General features: G+C 43.2%; 1 protein-coding gene across 2 annotated transcripts in view; it reads right to left on the bottom strand.

Moving 5' to 3' along the window:
- The window catches only part of LOC138296042 (proton channel OTOP1-like), a 166,323-nt gene extending 143,226 nt beyond the window's left edge, over window positions 1-23,097 (bottom strand). Inside the window, exons 1-2 of one of the 2 annotated variants that reach the window (XM_069234804.1) lie at window positions 22,862-23,097; window positions 21,934-22,335 (exon numbers count right to left, since the gene is read on the bottom strand). In XM_069234804.1, coding sequence (XP_069090905.1) covers window positions 21,934-22,306 — 373 coding nt within the window. In that variant the 5' untranslated portion in view covers window positions 22,307-22,335; window positions 22,862-23,097. Of the gene's footprint in view, window positions 1-21,933; window positions 22,336-22,668; window positions 22,733-22,861 lie in introns of those variants that run through there. The other variant, XM_069234811.1, reaches the window with a different exon arrangement.
- Between the last annotated feature and the right edge of the window lie 478 nt (window positions 23,098-23,575).

The raw sequence follows: 23,575 nt of genomic DNA on the forward strand, positions 1-23,575 counted from the left end.
CAACAGAAACTTTAATACAGATTTTTTAAGCCATGCGAAGCCACTTAGGGTGACTTGGAGTGATTTTAAAAATCTGGATTAAGGTGATGCAGCACAAAATGCTGTGTTGCCTTGTTCTGCACTAGGGAGGCATTCCATGGGAGTTGTGTGGTGTTCCTACGCAGCTCCCATGTATTTTGATGCATCCCAGATTTACAAGAATGTAGAAACCTGTGGATGCACCGAATCGTACACCTTCCCAGGGGAGGCTTAACAATGAGAAATATCTCTATTTCTCCTCATTTCTTCCTCTTTTTATGTGTTCTGCATTTTGCAACACACATGGAAAGAGAAATATGCTTCCTAGGATTGTTTTTATGCAGAAAGGTGTTCCTTCCTGCACAAAAACAATCCTGCATGCAACACAGTAACCATTGCACCATGGTGCCTTTGTTGGTTGGTTGTAGGCAGTCAAAAGGGCACAAGTGCATGGGATAGGACAGGAATGTGCCACATTCTTTTAAATATGGTATTCCTGAACTTTTCCTGTCATGCAGTGCAATGCAGCAAGGTGGCTTGCTGCATTGCATTACTTGGCCATAAATATGGCTGGCGGTGTCACCTTACACCTGAACAAAGAAACGCAACATCTGGTGCCAACACATAAAGGGCCCGCCTTGGAGATTTTAGTGTAAAGGTATCTGGTGGAGTTGTTAATAAAGGGTTGAGCTGAGGCCCTCAAAGAAGCTCTTCACAGAGAAGACTTGTTAGCGCCATTGTGTACTGTCTCAAAATTCTGTGCTGGAGGGTTGGGACAGGGGTGGAGGGATGATGTGGCATTCTAGGATTGGCCAGGGGTGCCAGGCATCTAGAACTTTCCACCTGCACTTATAAACCTATGCACAAGGGAAAGGCAGACAAGAACTTGAACCTGGAAGGCAGCAACAACAGAATCATGAACCACTGAAAGGAGAAAGAGAAGCCACCTGGAGCCCTGCTCTGTTTCTGACCCCCAAAGCTAGATGGATCTTTATAGGGCTATTGGCATTGTCTTCTTTACGCTCCCGAGTACTGGTGGGGTAAATATCTGTACTACACAGCCAGTCCAAGTACCCTGAAGACCGCCTGGAGGCTCTCTGGCCTGTGAATGTGGACAGGCGGGTACTATGCTGGCTTGCCACAGAGGGGATACACAAAATGCCCCCATGGCAGGAAAGGAGCAACAGGATGCAGGAGAGGTGAAGGTTGGAGCAGGGAGCCAGTAAACCCAGCTTCCCACAAATTGTGCCTGGTTAAGCCCAGGAGCCCTTTTGGAAATGGTCCTGGTGGCTAGATCCCACCCCAGAAGTGAAATGAGCCACAGTTCATAAACATTTCTGCAGCTGGATTGCTCATTTCAACAACAGAAGAGAAACAGAATGTGTGGTGTTCCTTGCAATTTCTTACAAATTACCCCCGGGGTAGGCTATGGGAAGAGTGGCATGTGTAGGCCTCCCTTCCTGAGAACAAGTTCTCTCTGATGGACTCCCACCTCTATAAGGGCTAGCACAGTAATCACAGGACCCAGCACCCTATTGCTTGGACCCAGTAAAGCAAAGAAATTAACCGGATAGCTGTGAGTGCAACCACGCTCACCAATTACTCCTCCTGGGGTGGCCAGAGCACTACAAATGAAACCGGGTGCCTCTTCTGTCTGGTGAGAAAACAATAACGGACCTATTATTTGTGCAGGCGTCACATCCTGTGCAACTAGTACAACCAGTATAACTGTGGCAGGAGTTAATAATAGAAAATCTACACCGATTAGATGAAAATTTTATAAATGGTATTGTGGATACACTATTTATGTCAGGCACTATTTTGGCGAACAATATTTTGACATACAACTAATTGCAATGCATGGTTCATGTTCAGCAAATAATACTGGAAACACTAATGGAAAGCAGTGGCACAATTGACCATTAGGATTGTATTTCCAAATAAAATAAATACTTGTGAAAATAGATGTTACAGACTTGTTTGTAATAGAAACATTTAAGTAATAGTTGAAGATAAACTACACAATATTATTGCTTTGTGCTCTTTAGCTATACTTCACAAGACTATAACTATACTAAGACTTTTGAATAATCTGAATAATACCAGATCTTTATTTGAGACCAATCTATAGCTAACATAGCTTTGCAAACATTTGTCATTTGTGGACAATCATCATGTTTATCTCCCTCAGGTGATTATTGCACTATAACAAATAACATAACATTTCATCTGATGTGAGAGCTACCTAAATGGCACTGCTTTTCACAGTTGTTTTAGCAAATGTTGGCTACTTCCCTCAAGCTAAGGAGTGAATGCCTGTCTCAGTCTGAGGCTGCCACCATGGTAATGATGAGAAGATGCTACAGGCCTTAAACAACGACCTCAAAAAAGGAATAAGGTGTTTCTGTGCTTCATAGTATCACCACTATGGGTCTTGGATTCACACAATGATAATAAGAAAGGTGTTTCTTCGATTTGCTAAAGGTTGGTAAGTCAGAGAAACAAGAAAACATGCCCATCATGTCCAAAGTACTCTGAAAAATACAGAACAGCTTATACGACTTACCCTAATGATATTTTGTTAGGTCATATTCTGGCTATAATATTCTTATAGAAAAATATTAACATCCATGATATTCTGACATGTAACCATAGGAAAAAGAATATTAGTATCAGCTGCTTCAAAGACAGAGTGGTGTTGAAAATGAGTCAAAGTCATGAACAGAAGGAACAGACATGGAAGGGGGTCCATCCTGGTCAGGCACCAGTTCCGATGATCATTAGTCAGCAGGGCCATTAACCCACCAGAAATCTGGTCTTGTCTGTATTAAGCATCCTCCAATGAACAAGTGCAGAAAATCAATACCAAAACTGAAACCACATTTCAGATACAGAAGTATTGGCATCTAGCTGCATAATAAGATTTTTGCAATCAATGTATGAGTAAAAGGAAAAATCAAAGGGGTGGAAGAGAGAAATTATGACTGAGTAAAAGTATTATTGGTTGGCGTGGACGGTAGTCCACCACAAGTAATAACTGCACCTTTTTTTCAGGGCCAGCAAAGGTTTCAGTAATTTTAACTTGACCACAATTCCTGGTAGCAATGGCACCACACAGACAGGCTTAACTTAACCCCTCGGGTGCCCAGGACGAGTTGGTCTCACCTCCAGCCACGGCACTCCGGTGCCATGGACAACACCAGCTCGTCCTGCTATGGGCCCTGAGTGGGAGCCTACCACCCCCCTCCCCTGGGCAGGGATGAAAGGGGAATCTCTTCCCCTTCCTCCCCCACCCCCCTTGGCATATGATGATGTCAGCATGCCATAACACGCTGAACTCATCTGAGGCCTACCTCAGCTTCCAGCGGAGATCGGAGGAGAAATGCAGAAGCATTTCTCCTCCAATCACGTGGAGGGGTTGAGAGAAGCATGAAAGGAGAGGAAAGTCCTTTCCTCTCCTTTCATGTCTCTCTCAGCATAAATGCCCACTAGACACCAGGGCTTTTTTTTATTTTTATAAATCCATAAGGGGAGCGGCCCCTTGGGCAAGGGTTGGTCCCCAGGGGGGGGAAATTATTTTACGACCATTTCTTCCTCCCTGGGGGTAGAACCCCCTAGACACCAGGTATCTTTTTTTGTATTTTTTTTATATGTGGGGAGCAACCCCTTAGGCAAGGGTCCCTCCCCTGGGGCAAAATGAACTCTAGGCCATTTCTGCCCTTGGGGGCAGATCGGCCTATTTTTATTAGGCCAATCTGCCCCCAAAGGGGGAAGAAACCACTAGACACCAGGGATTTTTTTTTTATATTTGGGGAGCAACCACTTTGGCAAGGGTCACTCCCCTGGGGGCAAAATTATATTTAGGCCATTTCTGCCCCCCCTTGCGGCCAGATTGGCCTATTTTTATTGGGCTAATCTGCCCCCAAAGGGGTAGAAACCACTAAACACCAGGGATTTTTATTTTTTGGCATCAATTTCACGCAAGGTGAGCGACCCCTCAGGCAATGGTCGCTCCCCAAGCGGGAAATATATATTTAAGGCCATTTCTGCTCCCCTTGGGGACATATCGGCCTATTTCTATTATGCCGATCTGCCCCGGGGGGGGCAGAAACCACTTAGGCACCAGGGACTGGTGTGTGTGTTTTGTTTGGGGGGGCAGCCCCTTGGGCAAGGGTCGCACCCCATGGAGGCACATTACTGTTGGCCATATCTGCCACCCTTGGGGGCAGATGGGCCTATTTTAGGAAGGCCCATCTGCCCACTAGCAGGGCAGATAGCCCAACAGAGACCAGTGATTTATTTTTCCAAAAAAGAGGGTAAGGGTAAGGCCATATCCCCACCCCAAATAAATGGGGCCAAAGTTGTTCTGACCACTGGTGGGCAGGTGGGGCAATTACCCCCGATCCTCTCCCCGGTCGGGGGGAGGGGGGCAGAAAGCCTACTAGATTCCAGGGAATTAATAAAAAATAAAAAATAGTGGGGTGGTGGCTACCAACCAGTATGGGCATGGTTATGCCCCCACCACAACTGAAGGGGGTAACAGTCTCTCAGCTCTCCCCCGCACACTACAACATCTTATCCCACGGCAAGCAAGAGGACATTTAATTCTTTTAGACTGGGGTTTTACATTTGGGCCATGAGAGCTTGTCTAACTCTCAAAATCGTCCCACTTGAAATGGTGAGGGCTGCACTTTTTGGACTTTGGGACGCTGCCATGTAGAAAAATCCACAAGACCTAGACACATCTGAAAACTAAACATCTGGGTGAGTCCAGGGTGGTGTGCATCACATGCACCCTCACCATTTTCTTACCCACAGTGTTCTGCGAACCTCCAACCTTGATGGAAATCACACATTTTTCCCACATTTTGGTGATGGAACCTTCCGGAATCTGCAGGAATCCACAAAATTCCTACCACCCAGCATTGTTGCATCTATACCGATAAAAATTCTGCCCCACTTGTCAGCCTAAAAATGGATTCCCCTAGGTGTCTAGTCTTCAAAAATGCACAGGTTTGGTAGGTTTCCCTAGGTGCCGGCTGAGCTAGAGATCACAATCCACAGCTATGCACTTTCCAAAAAACAGCAGTTTTCAATATAAAAATGTGATGTACCCATATTGTGTTTCCTGTAGCAGGCATTAGGCCTACACATGCAAGTGAGGTACCTTTTTCTATCAGGAGACTCGGGGGAACACAGAATAGCAGAACAAGTATTATTGGCCCTTGTCTTTCTCTTCATTTTTTCCATCCAAATGTGAGACAGTGTGTAAAAAGGATGACTATTTGAGAAATGCCCTGTAATTCACATACTAGTATGGGGACCCCAGAATTCAGAGATGTGCAAATAACCACTGCTTCTCAACAGCTTATCTTGTGCCCATTTTGGAAATACAAAGGTTTCACTCTTTATATTTCACAAAATGAATTGCTGTATACCAGGTATAGAAAGAAAACCCATTGCAAGGCGCAGCTCCTTTATTGGCTTTGGGAACCTAGGGGTCTTGATAAACCTACAAGCCCTATATATCCCTGCAACCAGAAGAGTCCAGCAGACATAACGGTATATTGCTTTCACAAATCGGACATTGCAGGAAAAAGTTACAGAGTAAAACGTGGAGAAAAATGGCTGTTTTTTTCAGCTCAATTTAAATATTTTTGTATTTCAGCTGTGATTTTCTATAGGGAAACCTTGTATGATCTACACAAATTACCCCTTGCTGAATTCAGAATTTTGTCTACTATTTAGAAATGTTTAGCTCTTCGGGATCCAGCATTGGTTTTATACCCATTTTGGTCACTAACTGGAAGGAGGCTAAAAGCACAAAAATAACAAATATGGGGTATGTCCCAGAACAATGTCAAAATTGTGTTGAAAAATGTGGTTTTCTGATTCAAGTCTGCCTTTTCCTGAATGCTGGGAAGATGGCTATTTTAGCACTGCAAACCCTTTGTTGATGCCGTTTTCAGGGAATAAATCACATGCCTTCTTCTGCAGCCATTTTTTTCTGTATTTTGGCTAATTTCTTGGTCTCCTTCAGGGGAACCCACAAACTCTGGGTACCTCTAGAATCCCTAGGATGTTGCAAAAAAAGGACACAAATTTGGTGTGCGTAGCTTATGTGGACAAAACATTATGGGGGCCTAAGTGCGAACTGCCCCAAATAGCTAAAAAAAGGCCTGGCACCTGATGGGGAAAAGGCCTGGCAGCGAAGGGGTTAAGGAGAAGTATTTGCAAGTAGTAAAGAAGCCAAATAGTTTAAAACACAACACAATAAAAATCCTCCTCCAATTTATACACATAAAGAATAATTTAATGGAAGAAATGACACGAAAATAACAAAAATTTAAAACGTGAATTGGTAAATTTGTAAATGAAAATAGTGCCAAAATGCATCAAGCATGGTTCACGGTCATCTGTGCGCACTTGACTGGGATAACTGTAAGTTTTAAGTCTTCAGTGGAAGCAGGTGGTGTTAGTCTTGTCAGCCTTAGGGCGGTCTTACCCCAAACCTTTTTGTCTTCATACCTCCAATTTGTGTTGGATTTCCACTACTGTTGACCATAGGGCACTGTGCACTTTACCACTGCTAACCAGTGTTAATGTGCTTATGCTCACTCCCCTAAACATGGTTTAATTGGCATATACCTGATTGGCATATGTAATTTACAAGTAAGTCCCTTGTAGAGTGGATTACCATATACCCATGGCCTGTAAATTAAATGCTACTGGTGGGCCTGCAGCACTTATTGTGCCACCTACTTAAGTAGCACTTTAAAATATGTCCCAAGCATGCCATTGCAGCCTGAAGGCAGTGTTCCAGTGACATGTTGACTTGGCATTTGAAACCATTTCCCAAACATTGAATACCCCTTTTAATAAATATGTCTCTCCTAAGATAGGCCCTAAGTGGTCCATAGGTCAGGGTGCTGTGTAATTAAAAGGTACGGCATGTATTTTTAAGTTTTACATGTTCTAGTACTGAAAAACTCCCAAATTCATTTTTCACTACTGTGATGCCTGCCCCTCCCGTGGGATAACATTGGATATTCCTTATTATATTTAATAAGCTCTTATTCTTAAACCAGAGGTGGTTGATATGTCATGTCTGGTGTCTATAAACTTGTAATGATAAATCCTCTTTAATGGTAAAGTTGAATGTATCATTACAAGTTTGAAAATGTCACTTTTAGAAAGTTGGCATTTTCCTGCCCTTAGTGCTCTGTGCCCGCAGCCTGCGTTAGGTCACAAGACTGTGTGAATTCACCCCAGACAGTCACTCAATAGTTGGATTAGCAGACCCTGAATGGGCCATTAACAAACGTGATGGTGGGCCAAGCTAATCACAGCCACACTTGCACCTGAATACACTGGGCTCTGCCACAACACAATAGGCTTGACGACCCTGTATTGTCAGCACAGCCAGCTAGATGCTAGGGCAGGGGAGGTCAGAAAGTCCTGTAACCTCAAAGACCCATACTGGAAACTTCTCACACCTTCTAGGAGCATGGTATGAGGGTTTAAAAATAGGACTCTCAGACCCACTGTTCAGTTCACTACTGGACCTGCGGAGGGACTCCCAGAGGACTCCCAGTGTTGTGTGACATGCTGTGCACTCTGCCAGACTGCTGCTGTACGTGGAAGGACTGCTTAGCTCCCTAGAGCCTGCCTTGAACCCTCAGAGGCCAGCCTTGCTGTGGAGCCCTGAATCTTCACCTGCACCCAAGACTTCCAGACGTGACTCCAAGAGCTAGTTTTGCTGGCCTCCTGTTCAGAGCCACAGGGCAGGCAGGCTCCCATCGATTTGAACCACGACTTTGACTGAGTCTGAGTGAGTCCTGAACCCCCAAGTGGCCCCATCCACTCCTGGACTCTTGGTGATGGTTTTAAATATGCCTAGATGGCCATTTTCTAAAACTGAGGAATTGCTGTTTTGAACTAAAGATTCACATCCCTGGTTCTACTAATTTAGTTTTGGTGATTTTGCTGTCACATAATTGATTATATTTTTTGCTACTTTTCTAAATTGGTTTGAGATTTTTATTGTGTTGTGTTTTCACTGTATTGCTGTTTGTGTACTGTGTAAATACTGAACACATTGCTTCTAAATTTAGCCTGTCTGCGTTTTGTGGCAAGATACCCACAGTTACACAAATATAAATTATTGATTTTTTGTGGTTCACCCTGCAAGGGACAATGCCTGTTGCTTGACCAGGGCTCACACCCCAGTCTACAAATGCCCCAATTTCTCACATTTAGGTTCAGCGTTGTGAACCAGGATTTGTGCTGCACAGGTTCTTCAGGGAGAGGGGTCTGCATGTGAGCAGGAAATCTTCCAAAGTGGGCTTACAAGTAGCCCTCTCAGACTGTGAGAAGGTCAAGAGGCTGCAAGCAGCAACAGAGGGGGATGAGCCTGGGGGAGGCCTGGGACACAATGAGGATGGGAACCAAGACCCAGAGGAGAACCCAGAACTTCAGGAAGAACTCTCCAGCCCCCGAGAGGAGAATCAGGATACCAGGGATGGGCCGGAAACAGTGTGTCTGTGTCTGTAAGAGAGCAGTTCTGGCTACCTGGTCCACCCAGATTGTTTTACTTTTGGGTCACCTGGTTTCTGACCATTTACTGTAAGGTAGTCTCATAGTTTGGAACTCACCCCAAAAATTTTTACTGCACATGTTTACTGCTGGTACCACCCTGTTAAGCGAAGGCTGCAGCACAGGTAGGAGTCCCAGGGCTGGATACATGTGATCACGTGTGCACATGTGTGTGCATACGTGTAAGGGCTGCACATGGAGGATTCCTGTTGCACACAGCCCAAGAACTGCAACCTAGGTAGCCTGGCACATAGGGCAACATGCAGAGTGGGAGGTGGCCTGGAGTACATCTTATGAGACGTGAAGGAAAGTCAGTGTGCTACTGTCTTCATAATAGTGACACTCCATTATATGCCAATGGGTAAGGCTGCCCTAGGGCACAACTTCAGTTCCCTAGGGTCCACAGACTGCATAGTTGCACCAATGTACACTGTGACCTATATGAAAAGAACAATGTAGTAGGTTACAAAAGCATATCTGTACAGCTTATGGGTTATCAAGAAATATCATCTTTCTGTGACTCAGCTCAGGATCAGGGCCAATTATTGTTCTCCCCAGCTTCAGGAGCAGGGCCTTGCATCTCTCAGCCAGCTGTCATTTTGTGCCAGGAACTGGGCCTGCCCCAGGCCCCTCAACGAGGAGGGGCTGCCTGGAGGAATTGCTGGTAGAGGTCTTGGCAGGAATGTCAGGGAGGAGGGGGCTGAGTCCCTCAGAGTACATGTGGCAACTGACTTCTAGACAACACCACTTTGAGCTATCCCAGAAGTCTGTGCAAGAAGGTTAGGATGGGCGGAGAAGTGATGTGGCCCATCAGGATAGGCCAGGGGCACAGCCCTGCTGTACAATTCTGCCCCTAATTTTCTGCAAAACACTGAGACCGAAGACAGGTGTCATGGTTAACTTGAAAGAAGAACCCTCTGACTGTTGACTGGGGCAAAACACTCTGCCCCTGAATTACCCCAGACCTAGTGTGTCAAACTCCAGGACCAGGTAAGCTGGTCCCCTTACTCCCCCGAAGACCAGTTGTGGGAAAGACTCGGCTCTTCTGCAAGGAGAGCGTGCAGCCCAGAGGAGAGAAAGGCACCCAAATGAAAGGCCGGCACAGGGAGTCAGTGGGACTGGCTTTCTACCAAATTGGGGACCTTCGGGGACAGGAGTCCTAAGGAAGGTGCTTCAGGTGGCAAGAGTGTGCCACCAGGAGCGAAATGAGCGAGCAATTGTCAAAATTTATCCAATGGGGCCTGAGATATCCCTGTGTAAAGTTTGGCAACCTTAGACCTTTTGCGAGGCCGGCAACAAAGTGGGTGAGATTCCCCTACCAACTGCACACTGCACAGAAGAGCCAGATGAGAAAGAGGGGCCATCACGTAACCCCAGCATCAAATGCAGGGGGTCCTTGAACCAATCTGGGCACCCAGTGAGGGCGTGAAGCAGAGGGGAAACGCCTTCGTGCTCCCCCACCACAACTAGAACAGGACTCAGGACCCTGTCCTTGGGCCATAAAGCTTGGCTTCCCCCACATGGCTGCCTTTCCCCGCTCCTAGAGCCTGTGTCTGGTGGGAGCGGGGAGGCAAGACCATGAGTGCATGTCTGCTCGTAGGAGTGGGCAGACCAGAATAATGCTGCTGGCTTCTGCTGCAGCTTACGAGCAGGCTGCTCACACGGGGACCTGGCAGGGCAGCCAGAGTTGGGCTCCCTGAGGGGCCCTCCAATGGGACCCCAGAAGGAAGTGAAGTCGAGGAATGAGGATGTGCAGAAGAGAGATAGAACTGTGGTGTGAGACCACCAACTAAAAATAAATTGTAGCTGCTTTCCATGGCACAGCGGGAGAGCCACTCATCGATTATGTACGCTCGAGAAAGGAGAGACCCATAATGCCCTGCAGGGCCTGGCCAAGTTACACTTAAAATCACTCGTTTTTGCCTGGTGGTGACTCCAGTAGAGCGCGGTCACCACCAAAATCATTACCAAGTATAGGGTTGAGCTCCAGGAGGAGCACAGCCTCCCCCAGGAAGGTACCAAAATGTCCACACCCTCAGTTTCATGGGACTTGGAAATGATAACCCCTCAAGGGTTCCAATGCGTTTTCAAGCTTAGTGCCAGCTGGAGTGTTTGTTTAAAGTGGAGTAATTGTGCCCTCTTGGGGTGAAAATCATGGCTACAGATCTAATGGCCTGTGACCTTATGGTGCCAACAAGAGATTGTTATAATAGTGAACACTCTCTAGGGATGAAAGGCTGTAACAACTTGTAATTCTACAGAAATTGAGTCCTTTATGTTAAATGTTAGCATTTTATGCTAAATGTGATTAAAAATGAATGGCTGAAGCATTGTGGCCAATGATGTGACAAGTGTATGGTAATATGAAAAGGCACCCTCTAGGGGTGCGAGATGGTGTTACTCAACTGTCAACAATCAAGGTCTTTTAGGGACTGTGTCAACTGTGGAACATTTTTATATTGAATGCTTCAATGTGGAATATGATGAACTTTTGCCCACACCCTTTAGGGGTGTGGTTAGACTGCATATATCATGCTAAGAGTAATCATACCAGCATAAATCATTCCAACCTGCCTATAATGTTTATTACACACACTACTCAATACTATGCAACAATTTACAAATATGCCCAAGCTGATGGAACTACTTTGGATGACATTGCCTAATCATTCTTGTCCCTATGAAATGAAGATATAAAAAACAGCCCACAAAGGTACCTGGGAGCAACTCCAAGAAGGGTGGCTCAGTTCCCCCGAGCAGAAGGAGATCAAGGGTGGCTCAGACAAGTCCTAGGGAGGGTAAGGGGGAAGAAAAGGGTTCCCATGTCCCTTTTAAGAGTAGAGAGGTTCTAGTGGGCTGTGGCACAGGGCACCCCATTTCCAACCACTGCATTGTGTGAGGGCAGGCACAGCCCTTTCAGGTGTGAGTGACCACTCCTCCCCTCCCTCCTAGCACAGATGGCTTATCAGGAAATGCAGACTACACCTCAGCTCCCTTTGTATCACTGTCTAGTGTGAGGTGCAACCGGCCCAACTATCCAACTGACCCAGACAGGGAATCCACAAACAGGCAGAGTCACAGAAATGGCATAAGCAAGAAAATGCTCACTTTCTAAAAGTGGCATTTTCAAACACACAATCTTAAAATCATCTTTACTAAAAGATGTCTTTTTAAATTGTGAGCTCAGAGACCCCAAACTCCACATGTCCACCCGCTCCCAAAGGCAATCTACACTTTAATCAGTGTTAAAGGTAGCCCCCATGTTAACCTATGAGAGGGACAGGCCTTGCAACAGTGAAAAACAAATTTAGCAATATTTCACTGTCAGGACATATAAAACACATTACTATATGTCCTACCTTAACCACACACTGCAATCTGCCCTTGGGACGACCTAGGGCCTACCTTAGGGGTGCCTTACATGTGAGAAAAGGGAAGGTTTATGCCTGGCAAGTGGGTACACTTGCTAAGTCGAATTTACAGTTAAAACTGCACACTCAGACACTGCAATGGCAGGCCTGAGACATGATTACAGAGCTACTTATGTGGATGGCACAACCAGTGCTGCAGGCCCACTAGTAGCATTTGATTTACAGGCCCTGGCACCTCTAGTGCACTTTACTAGGGACTTGCTACTAAATCAAATATGCCAATCATGGATAAGCCAATTACATACACATTTTGTAAAGGAGCACTTGCACTTTAGCACTGGTTAGCAGTGGTAAAGTGCCCAGGGTAACAAAAGCAGTAAAATCAGAGTCCAGCACACATCAACAACCTGGGGAACAGAGGCAAAAAGCTAAGGGAGACCACGCCAAGGATGCAAAGTCTAACAGTGGTGTTCACCTACCATCGTGTGAATAGACACCTTTGATGAAGCATGCCAAGATAAGTTATGGGTGAGGCACTTAATCCAAAAACTTTTTTGATTCTGCTCATGGGAATGACTGCATTTATAAAAATGAAACCTGGTTGCCTGTGTGCTTAGTGCCTTTTTAAAACTAACCTTTATGAAATATTGAGTACAATCCAACTTTATCAGTGAATTTGACTTGGAATAAATATTTTTCAAAAGTCAAAAATGAACTTTGTAGATGTTCCCTAAGAAGAGCTAACATTATTAAATTGTAATATTGTCTCCCTATGCTTTTTGTTTTTATAGAACAGCTAACCCTGTTACAATGAAAATAGCTTTTTGGAGCCTTATTACTGTAAGGACATGTTGTACATTAAACTTTTGCATGTCCTGCTTTTGAATACCATGCACCCTACCTTATTGGGCATAAAGGCCTACATAGGGGATCTTGTTACATGTTATAAGGAGGATTTAGCTATGTTGAAAGGGGTTATTTTGACAGGTTGCATCTGCAGTAATAAAACTGCACAGACAAGCTACAGTAGTAAGGCTGCATTCATATGTTGCACTGTCACTGTTACTCTAGTTTCACTTTATTTCTACTTATGTGTGTCACATAAATACTTTACACATTGCCTCTACGTTAAGCCTGACTACGTTGTACCAAGCTACCAGAGGGATAAGCACAGGTTAGTTTAGTGACTTTAGTGGTTCATTCTTACAAGGATTGTGACTGTTACTTGTTCACTCTTTATCTCTTTTAGAATCTCTTTCAAAAATCTAGTCTACACGTTGTAGACTACTCATTTATGGTATTTAAAAGTGGTTATGTACACTTGTTGAAGTGGACGGGATCTAAGGTGCACCGCATGCCTACCCTTTTTTTATTTTTGAGAAATATAATCCCATACTTTATGTTAAAAGGCAACTGTCCCAGGATGATTAATTCTTGCATTTGAGATGCCTCAGCTGAAGTGGAAGGGGAGAGAGTCTGCTGCTGAGAGAAACAAGCCTTCTTGCCAGGGGGTGTGCTGCCTGAAAGAAATGTAAAAGTGCGCATTTGGTTATTCTGAAAGTAAAAAAGCTGCTTGGGAGCGGGCATCCGCTTTAATTGATGGAGTCACTTGAATAGTTTTCTTTTGGGAGGTATTGTGGAGTGCCTGCTTTTAAGGGATAGTTAAAAAAAATGTTTGCATTAGGTTCAATCTGCATATTACTCAGATCTATAGTTTAGAAGCACTTTTTTATCTTTAGCCTAAATCATCCTGAGGACATTGTGGCACCTATGTTTTATTGTGTATAATGCAGTATATATTCACAGTGCTTTCTGTCACAGGCTGGGACCTCATAACAAGAAAAACTAATGTCACTATTCCCCACTACACCAACCAGATTCCAATTCAGTGACACTCTAGTTCCACACAGAGATATCTGCAGTGATCACACTAACCAATAGAAGTTTCACAAAATACAAAAGTGCATCTCTCACTGATGAGTTTAACTTGCATTTACTTTTCATCTAAGGTGGGCTTTATTTCACATGCAGTTACTTGACGACGTAAGAACAGCAAAATAATGAAAGAACATATTGTTCTTTTTTAGCCATGTCTTTGATCCTTCCCCCATTGTTACTCGTACCACCCCCAGTGGGTTCAAGTTGACAGTTCTCATACTTTTTTTAAATTACTAAGACCCTTAGTTATTTAGCATTTTTTGACATGTGTGCAAAACCACAGTGCTAAATCTACATGAAGCTGTATCTATAGCACCAATGTGCATCAATGTGAGCAAGAATAAGCAAATCTCATGCAAGAGTCAGAATTAATAAGATATCATGAATATTGCTTCATTTTATGGTTTAGACCCATACTGATGAGCAATTAATACAGGAATTGCTGTTTGCCTTTAAAGTAAGAGGTATCAGTAAACAGTGCAATGTTACATATTTTAGCTACTTCATACAATCAGATCATCCCTCATGTCATACATGCCTTTCTCGTATGTCATGCATTCCCTTCCATGATTATACACTGATATAAATATAATCTTACATTGTCTATAATTCAAGTTATTGCTTAACATTACAAAACGTTAATGCCTCTTGTCCAATAGCGATATAGACATTTCTACCCATCAATACGCCATGTTACAGATGACGCAAAAGGAGACCTCATTATAGACATTTACTCAATGACAGGAATGTGGGCGACCAATTTATCAGGCCTTTAAAAGTCTCCTATTCCAGACTGGTAATACGTGTATACGGCAAATGTTCTAGTTCAAAATCAATCACCCCACCCCTAAAATATTTACACATTTGTTGTCCTCTAGCGACCACATGCTTTTGACATAAAATTTGCACATTTAAACCTGGAACACACACGCCCTCATGTTCACATTGTCACAGATCACAAGTACATGCAGGTAAACATCAACGCACATGCATACACTCATGGACCGTAGATAAACACATAGACATCTATGCAAATGTTAACGCGTCCCTTTATGTTATTTTATTACACATTGGGACTCGTCTTAGGCCAATGAAGAAAGGGAAGGTTTATGCCTGGCAAGTGGGTACACTTGCTAAGTCGAATTTACAGTTAAAACTGCACACTCAGACACTGCAATGGCAGGCCTGAGACATGATTACAGAGCTACTTATGTGGATGGCACAACCAGTGCTGCAGGCCCACTAGTAGCATTTGATTTACAGGCCCTGGCACCTCTAGTGCACTTTACTAGGGACTTGCTACTAAATCAAATATGCCAATCATGGATAAGCCAATTACATACACATTTTGTAAAGGAGCACTTGCACTTTAGCACTGGTTAGCAGTGGTAAAGTGCCCAGGGTAACAAAAGCAGTAAAATCAGAGTCCAGCACACATCAACAACCTGGGGAACAGAGGCAAAAAGCTAAGGGAGACCACGCCAAGGATGCAAAGTCTAACAGTGGTGTTCACCTACCATCGTGTGAATAGACACCTTTGATGAAGCATGCCAAGATAAGTTATGGGTGAGGCACTTAATCCAAAAACTTTTTTGATTCTGCTCATGGGAATGACTGCATTTATAAAAATGAAACCTGGTTGCCTGTGTGCTTAGTGCCTTTTTAAAACTAACCTTTATGAAATATTGAGTACAATCCAACTTTATCAGTGAATTTGACTTGGAATAAATATTTTTCAAAAGTCAAAAATGAACTTTGTAGATGTTCCCTAAGAAGAGCTAACATTATTAAATTGTAATATTGTCTCCCTATGCTTTTTGTTTTTATAGAACAGCTAACCCTGTTACAATGAAAATAGCTTTTTGGAGCCTTATTACTGTAAGGACATGTTGTACATTAAACTTTTGCATGTCCTGCTTTTGAATACCATGCACCCTACCTTATTGGGCATAAAGGCCTACATAGGGGATCTTGTTACATGTTATAAGGAGGATTTAGCTATGTTGAAAGGGGTTATTTTGACAGGTTGCATCTGCAGTAATAAAACTGCACAGACAAGCTACAGTAGTAAGGCTGCATTCATATGTTGCACTGTCACTGTTACTCTAGTTTCACTTTATTTCTACTTATGTGTGTCACATAAATACTTTACACATTGCCTCTACGTTAAGCCTGACTACGTTGTACCAAGCTACCAGAGGGATAAGCACAGGTTAGTTTAGTGACTTTAGTGGTTCATTCTTACAAGGATTGTGACTGTTACTTGTGAAGGGATCCCCAATTTATCATACACTAAGTTTAAAAAGAATGCTTGGGAACCACCCATCTCCTGGCTGCTCTAAGTTTTGCATCTTTATCCTCTGTCCAGTAGAACCTATGGGTGCCACTGCTATTCTCCTGTTTGTGGACTTCAGCATTGCTTGATAAGTCATCAAGGATGGACATTCTCTCTGGTTTTGCAGAATTCCTTCATGAAGGGTCCTCTAGCCCCATGCAATTTAGAAAGTACTAGAAAGTCTCTCAGGATAAGGTCTTATTCCTCTTCAGGCTGCAGTCTTCTCCTGGGGGTTAGATTCCTTCTGGGCCTGGGATGTTTTGAGACTAGTTTCCCACACCTCTTGGTTGTGGGAACAATACAATTGCTAGTAGTCAATGAATGGTCATTTGCTGTATAACGAAAGCCATCCTTGATGGCAGACAGAAAGGCTATGGACCCATGCGGCTATGTTCATCAATTAAATGGTAGAGGGAAGCTTGTAGACCTCCGATGGCAATGATGATTAAACTATGGAGGAAGGCTTTTATCAATTGGGATGGAAAGATAAAGTGACCCTGGAAACACTGGTATGGGAAATGGCAGCCCTGGTGGACATGTGAAAGGTAGAGGGCTAACAGAAATAGGACCTGCTGGGCATTTCCAAATTGGGAGTTATATGGGGAACAGAGGGGGGTGACCTTTCTGGAATGACAGGAACACTGCAAACTGCTGAGGAGCAAATTTCTACAATACCTACAGATTAGATCCATGCTATCATGTATCAGCCCATCTCAAATAGCAGAACAGAGCTCACTGGAGTTCAGGGTGCAATGGATATCCACTAATTGACATGTCGTATCTCATATTTACAGTATGCTACTTAACTAAAGCCAGTCCCTGCTACATGCTCTGAGAAAGAAATTGGATTGGAGCTTGGGCAGGCTTGATCATGTCGACTGCGGTGCAGCCTGCAGGATATTCCAGTGAGGTAGCAATTTGAGCAGGATTAGCTGATCCAGTTAGAATTGTTCCATAGAGCTTACTATACTAGGACCAGGTTATTTGCCATGAGCAGGATAGCCACTGACAGATGTGTGGGAGGGTGTAGTCAAAGGGTCGCGCTGCTGCACACTGTCTGAAAATGCCCAATGGTCCAGAGGTTCGGGACAAATACACAGTATAAACTCCCAGCAGCCTTAGGCCAGAAGACATACAAAATGTTACTGGAAGAGGGCAAAAGTTCCAGTGGTAAGAATGCCGGTATCCAATATGGACTGATGTTAACAGCCCAAAGACCTCACATACAAAGCAAGGTGATGATCTCATAAATTTGCCAAGATATGGTGATCCAGGAAGTGCACTGATGGCGACTGATACAGGTCTCCTGGTCTAGTAGGACTGCACAAACTGCAGAAAACTGCCTGTAAGGGTGTAATATACAATGGAAAACCTGAAGGAAGAGCCCTGAATTGATACAAGGAGGTAGATGGGAATCCTAGCATAAAACCAATCCAATGTAGTGCCATTTGTGATTTTGTGAATGACTGTTCATGTGTGTGCCACAACATATGGGTTTGATGTTGTGTTTCAAAGTTTTGTTGTGTTTTCATATGACAACATACTCAATAAAATAGATTTGGGTGGAAAAGCCATGAATTAATAAATGTTTTCCTAACCCTAGTGTGCTGCACTGTCAAAGGTCAAGCCTTTTCAGCAGGGACAGACTGGGGAAGCAAAGCAGCCCTGGCAAAAATGATCAAACCCGCCCCACCCCCTTCCAATCCTCGCTCTGTCACTTTCTTTCCAATAATCTCCTCATTTGCCTTTGCTCCCCTCTCTCGTCTCTCTTCTCTTCCGCTCTGAACTCTTTGTCTCTGTTTGTCTCCCTCTGTCTCTTGAAGACCCCTGTGCTTGCTGGGAAAAGTGACAGAGGCACTAGCAGCGGCCTTGGACTCTCAGATCCGGCCTCCAATGGCTCGATCTCACCAGGGAATGCCCGAAGGAATAAAAGGCCAGTCCGGTCCTGTGTTTTTCCAGTTTCTGGTTCAGATCACATTCGCGGCCTGACAGACTCTCTGCCCTCCAGAGACGTTTGACTTGGACATTCAATAGTGCGCAACCCGGGTCAGCGGGCGTGTTTCATTCAGACAATAGGGAGTCTGTCTGTCGACCTGTCGCTGGCTCTTGTATATTTCTAGGGGATCATTGTTTACTAATCGACAGAAAAAAGTACAAGACCGAAAAGCTGGAGCGGAAGACCGAGCGGAGTGAGAGAGCAGTATAGGTCGCAGAACGTTAAAAATGAAATGACAGGCAGAATCGGTGGAATAACTGAGTGACGAAGACATATAAGATGCTGGCAAGCATAAACCAATCCAAACTGCTCCAGAGGGGAGAATAATTACTGGGGGGTTTTGCTCTGGGTCTCCAGAACGAGTTGGGACAAGAACGTACAATTGTACAGAATTCGCATTACTTTAAAATGTGCTCTCTCACAAGACTGCATTTTCTGGGCTCTGACAACGTTTGAATGCAGCAGTTCATTATGTCCACGTTATTACAGCCCGTGGGCAGACAGACTCGCGGCCAGCAGTGCTAGCAATGACTGAGCAGCCTAACAAAGGTGCCATGAGCTAGCCATGATGTATTCAAGGAAATGGCCACCTAACCCTGGGGTGGGTACTAAAAAAAACAGCTATATTTGGGGTCCAGTAGAGTCATCAAAACCCTCTGTCCTGGTACCACTGCACCTGCTGCACTATTGATAGCTAAACCCAGGAAAGAGTGACAGTGCGCAGCGTTTCTCTCTCTACACAAGCACAGTCAGGTCATGCTGAAAATGTTTGTAACTGTCTCTTGTGCAAATATGTTCCCCGTCTCTCTATTTTCTTAAACTGTTTCCCACGTGTATGACATTTAAATTCAAGACCTGCGAGTCAAACTGTAGCTCACTGAGCCATCAGCTAGAGGAACAGAATGTGTGAATACATTGTTTCCGAAATATTAAAATCAGTACTAGCTTTAATAAGGTATTTCAAACATATTAGGAATCATTAAGAGGTATTGCATAAATTTATTAATTTGCTTATTTACTTATCCAATACATTTGTGGAGCACTAAATGAAAAAGCAGGCAAGCTGCTGCCAAACGCCTGATTTAGGGATTATTGCCACAATAGCAGGGAGCAGATCATAAAACATTCTGACATGTCTGTGGCAGTAACTAAGGCAGAGTATGGTTCAAATAACTTTACCACTGGATTATAATAGCAGATTTTCTAAGGTGGTATTGCGTGACAAGGATGTTTGTGCATATTTATTTAGTTGCTTTTTGTTCTGATGGTGATGTGTTGTTTTCTTAATGATGTTTCTTGCATTATCTGAAGTGAACTGCTAATTTAAATGCACTCTAAACCCATTCTAAGCGAATGTTATCATAAATCAAATGACCTTCCATTTACTCGTCTTCAGCCATATACATTGCTGCCTCTTGGGTGTATAAGGGTGTTAGACTGTCAGCTTATATACAGAGGGAGCGCCGTATTTGTGGACTTGGTGGTGATATATATGTATCTATATATCTATATATATATATAGATATATATATATATATATATATATATATATATATATGTGTGTAAGGGTGTAAGACTGTCAATTTATATACAGAGGGAGCACCGTATTTGTGGACTTGATGGAGAGATATGTATGTATTGATCACCAAGCGATATGTATAGATATCACACCACCAATTCCGCAAATACGGCTCTCCCTCTGTATATAAGCTAACAGTCTTACACCCTTACACTTATATATATCCCACCACCAAATCCACAAATACGGTGCTCCCTCTGTATATAAGCTGACAGTCTCACACCCTTACACTAATATATCTCACTGCCAAATCCACAAATACGGCGCTCCCTCGGTATATAAGGTGGCAGGCTTACACCCTTATACATCCAAGAGTCAGTAAGGTATATGACTGAACATGAGTAAATGGAAGGTCATTTAATGTATGATAATATTCATTTAGAATGGTTTTAGAGTGCATTTAAATTAGCAATTCACATCAGATAATGCAAGATAATTCATTAAGAATATCTATGCATGCTAAAGTCCTTTTCATAGAGTCAGGCAATTTTAGGACCAATTTGTGTTTGACAATTTAATTGTAGCATTTTAAACCAGTACTTTGTCAAATAAGTGAACAAGGAAGTAAGTATGTGAATAAATTAATGTATACATTTTTAAAGTGCTTTAATGAACCAAATAGCCTCTACGTGTAATCCAAGGAGTCTCCAACAAATTCTGATCAAGAAGATCCAAAATATAAGGAAAAAAATGAGTTGGCAAGCCTAGCCTAGTCAGGAGATGCAATACTCTGATGTGATCACACAGATTATTTTTTGCATAAGAGTATTATTTTCTATTACCTCCAGACTAAGGAGTGGGACACAATTTATCACCAAGAGCTTTGGATTTTATTGTAAATGTTGGTCCCCTAAAGAGAAAATCTCATAGTTCATCAAGTTTTGCACTAAATTCAGGGACCTTTACGTCTTCTAAACATGTTACTGTGTGGAAGCAGTCCCTAATTTAAAACTGGATAAAGGTAAATGGGACCCCTTCAAAGATAGAATCATGGATCGAGCAAGGAATCTTGTAAGGAATCCTAAATGCCACTGACAACTGTGATTTCTTCATTTTTCGCCGGTTTTGAGCTCCCTGACTTGTGGTATTTGAATGAAACAAGATTTATTTTTATGTGCCATTCTTTGGAAGATCTTTTTAAAAAGAAATCCATTTGAGGAATTATAAAATGTATTTCTGCCTTGGAGCTCAACACAGATAGATTGTATGGGATCACCCTATTAGCAGTAATGGCAAGTAGGCCCCACTGCTTTAAAGCACCTGAGTTGTATGATATATTATGAGGGTTATTAATTGTTCACCCAAAATGAAAAAGGTGACATTGCTTTGACACCTGATCTTTAAACAACCCGGGTATTGCAAAACACTTTCATCAGCAAATTAACAGTTAATTGGTAATAAAATGTTATACATCTGTAACAAAATTATTCTGCTTTGGTTACGCACTGGGCCTTCCAATTTGCTACTATTTATCTAACTAAAAAAATTTAATGACTGGGCTGCTACTTGTGCATTGGTGATGCATGTGCCATTAACTAGGTTTATATGATGTGGTGCTCTCAAACACTTGGACAGAAATGAGAGGAACATGATACGCTATCCTGATGGAGTCATGCCTTGTAATGTCTGGAATGACTTTAACAAGAACTCTGAAGTAATCCACTATAAACATTATGCCGGCACTCTGGTCGAGACAATAGTTTTCAGATTCCATTATAGGGGATATACATATATCATATGTAAGGCTCACTGACTGATGTTTGGTACATAGGAGCGTGACATATTTGAACAAAAAACAAACATAACCAGGGATGTCTAAGATAATATGTCTACACTAATAATAATATTATTATAATATTACTACAGTATACAAGAGTCATCGTAGGTTCTGATATGGTAAACATACATACAAACTCAGAAGGTAAGATAAAGTAACTAAAGGTTGTCCAGGACAGAACTAGAGCCAGGGTGAGCTACTTGTTAACTCAACAAATTGTACGGTCACATCTGTCACTTCTGTCACAGGCTGTCACATCTACGGAATGCCTTGAACATAAAGGAGATATGCATGTTGCTTTACTCGCTCATTGGGTTTACTCACATCTCAACCACCTTGCTCCAGCATGGGTGTCTTTCTCCTTGGTCTGCCGTCTCTGGCAGTAGCTTCTGAAAACATACCAAAGCATCCAGATGAGTTGTATCAGCATGAGGGTGATGAGGTAGGCCAGCAGGTCCTTCTCACTGATCCCCATGGCATGGATCGCCCATGCAAACATGAGCAGAAGGCCGGCCAGAAAGATATTGAAGCCATACTGGCTGCTCAAAATCTCTGAGTTTTTCTGTGGGTAGGTTTCAGGTACATCGAAGTGAGGTATCCGTTCAAGGGTATTGCCCCTCGGGCTGGAAGGCGAGATTGATCCGGTTATAGAATGGTCGTCCAACGACAAAATGTCCAGCCTATTGTCCTCACCCATGCTGGCAAAGTTTTCTTTAGGGTGAAGGTCTGAAATAAATGAAACAGAAGTAGTCAAGAAGAGAAGCTCCCAGAAAGGCAACACGGAATAGAATTTAAATTCTCTTACAAAGAAATAACAATAGAAGAAGCTCAGGTAAATGGTGTTCCGCAGTTGTTAGTTTTATGTCATTTAGCATTATTATTTTTAAACATAGTTTCACATTTAATTCTAGTGTGGCAGTGATGAGAAAAATGGTATTTCATCGCGAGGCTAGCTAAAAACACTGTATAAAAAGAAAATGAGAAATTACAAAAAATAGTGGAGGTGCAAAAATACAAAATGTATACTGAAAGATATCTGTAATACAGAATAGTGTTCACCTTGAACAATAAGAGGCCACTTAACAGCGAGTGCCTGTAACTGCAGCTCTTCAAGCAAAACGGTTCACTTACTCAAGCTGTTGCATTTTTAAAGTAATTACTGACTGATCCCTTATATACCCGGTATGCAAAATAAAGACGTCAACGGCATCCTGCCTGCAGGTGGGCAGGATTTCAAAGCCAACACACCTACCTTCCTAGAAGAGGAAATCTCCCATCTTTCACTGCAGCTTATGGCCGACGTACCTGGGGTTTCCTGAGTCGCACCGACCAACCCACCGAACGGCTGTCCTCTGTCTGAGGAAGCGAACAGCCTACACATCAGGTCGTCTGACAAAAAAGCCTCGAGTCACCCAGGTCTGTGCAGAAAGGGTGTACTTTATTCAGCAGGGAGCGAGGTGCCGAGACAAAAGGTCTATTCTCTCCAGGGCTTCTCATAATCTGCGCCTAAAGTTCTGCTCTTCGGAAACCCCTTTGAAAGGAAGGTTCGTAGTCACCACAGTCTCTTAATCCTCACAACGTAAGCAATCTGCGAGCCTCCCGAGTGCACGACAACACTTGTGCATGTTGCACGGAGGAGGGATAAAACGACTTTCCAGTTCAAATCCTTCAAAAAGTCTGCGATGTCAGAGGTGGGGATCAACGGATCCGGGGTGATGTACGTGTTCGGGAAACAAGTAACAAATGACATTTAAGCTAAAATGACAAACTTCGAACTACATGATTTAGTTGATGTAGTGCAGGGGAACCTGGAATCAGTGCATACGTCTTTACTGAGGAGAACACACACGAACAGACAGGTGTGAGCGAGAGTACCACGTACAATGTTCATGTACATGCGATAACTCCCACCAGCGTAATATGTGCTGTGTGCAAAGGCCGGTTCCACAAGAGAGTTACTTTTCAC

Source organism: Pleurodeles waltl, chromosome 1_2 (genome assembly GCF_031143425.1).
Source record: "Pleurodeles waltl isolate 20211129_DDA chromosome 1_2, aPleWal1.hap1.20221129, whole genome shotgun sequence".
NCBI classification, from domain to species: domain Eukaryota; kingdom Metazoa; phylum Chordata; class Amphibia; order Caudata; family Salamandridae; genus Pleurodeles; species Pleurodeles waltl.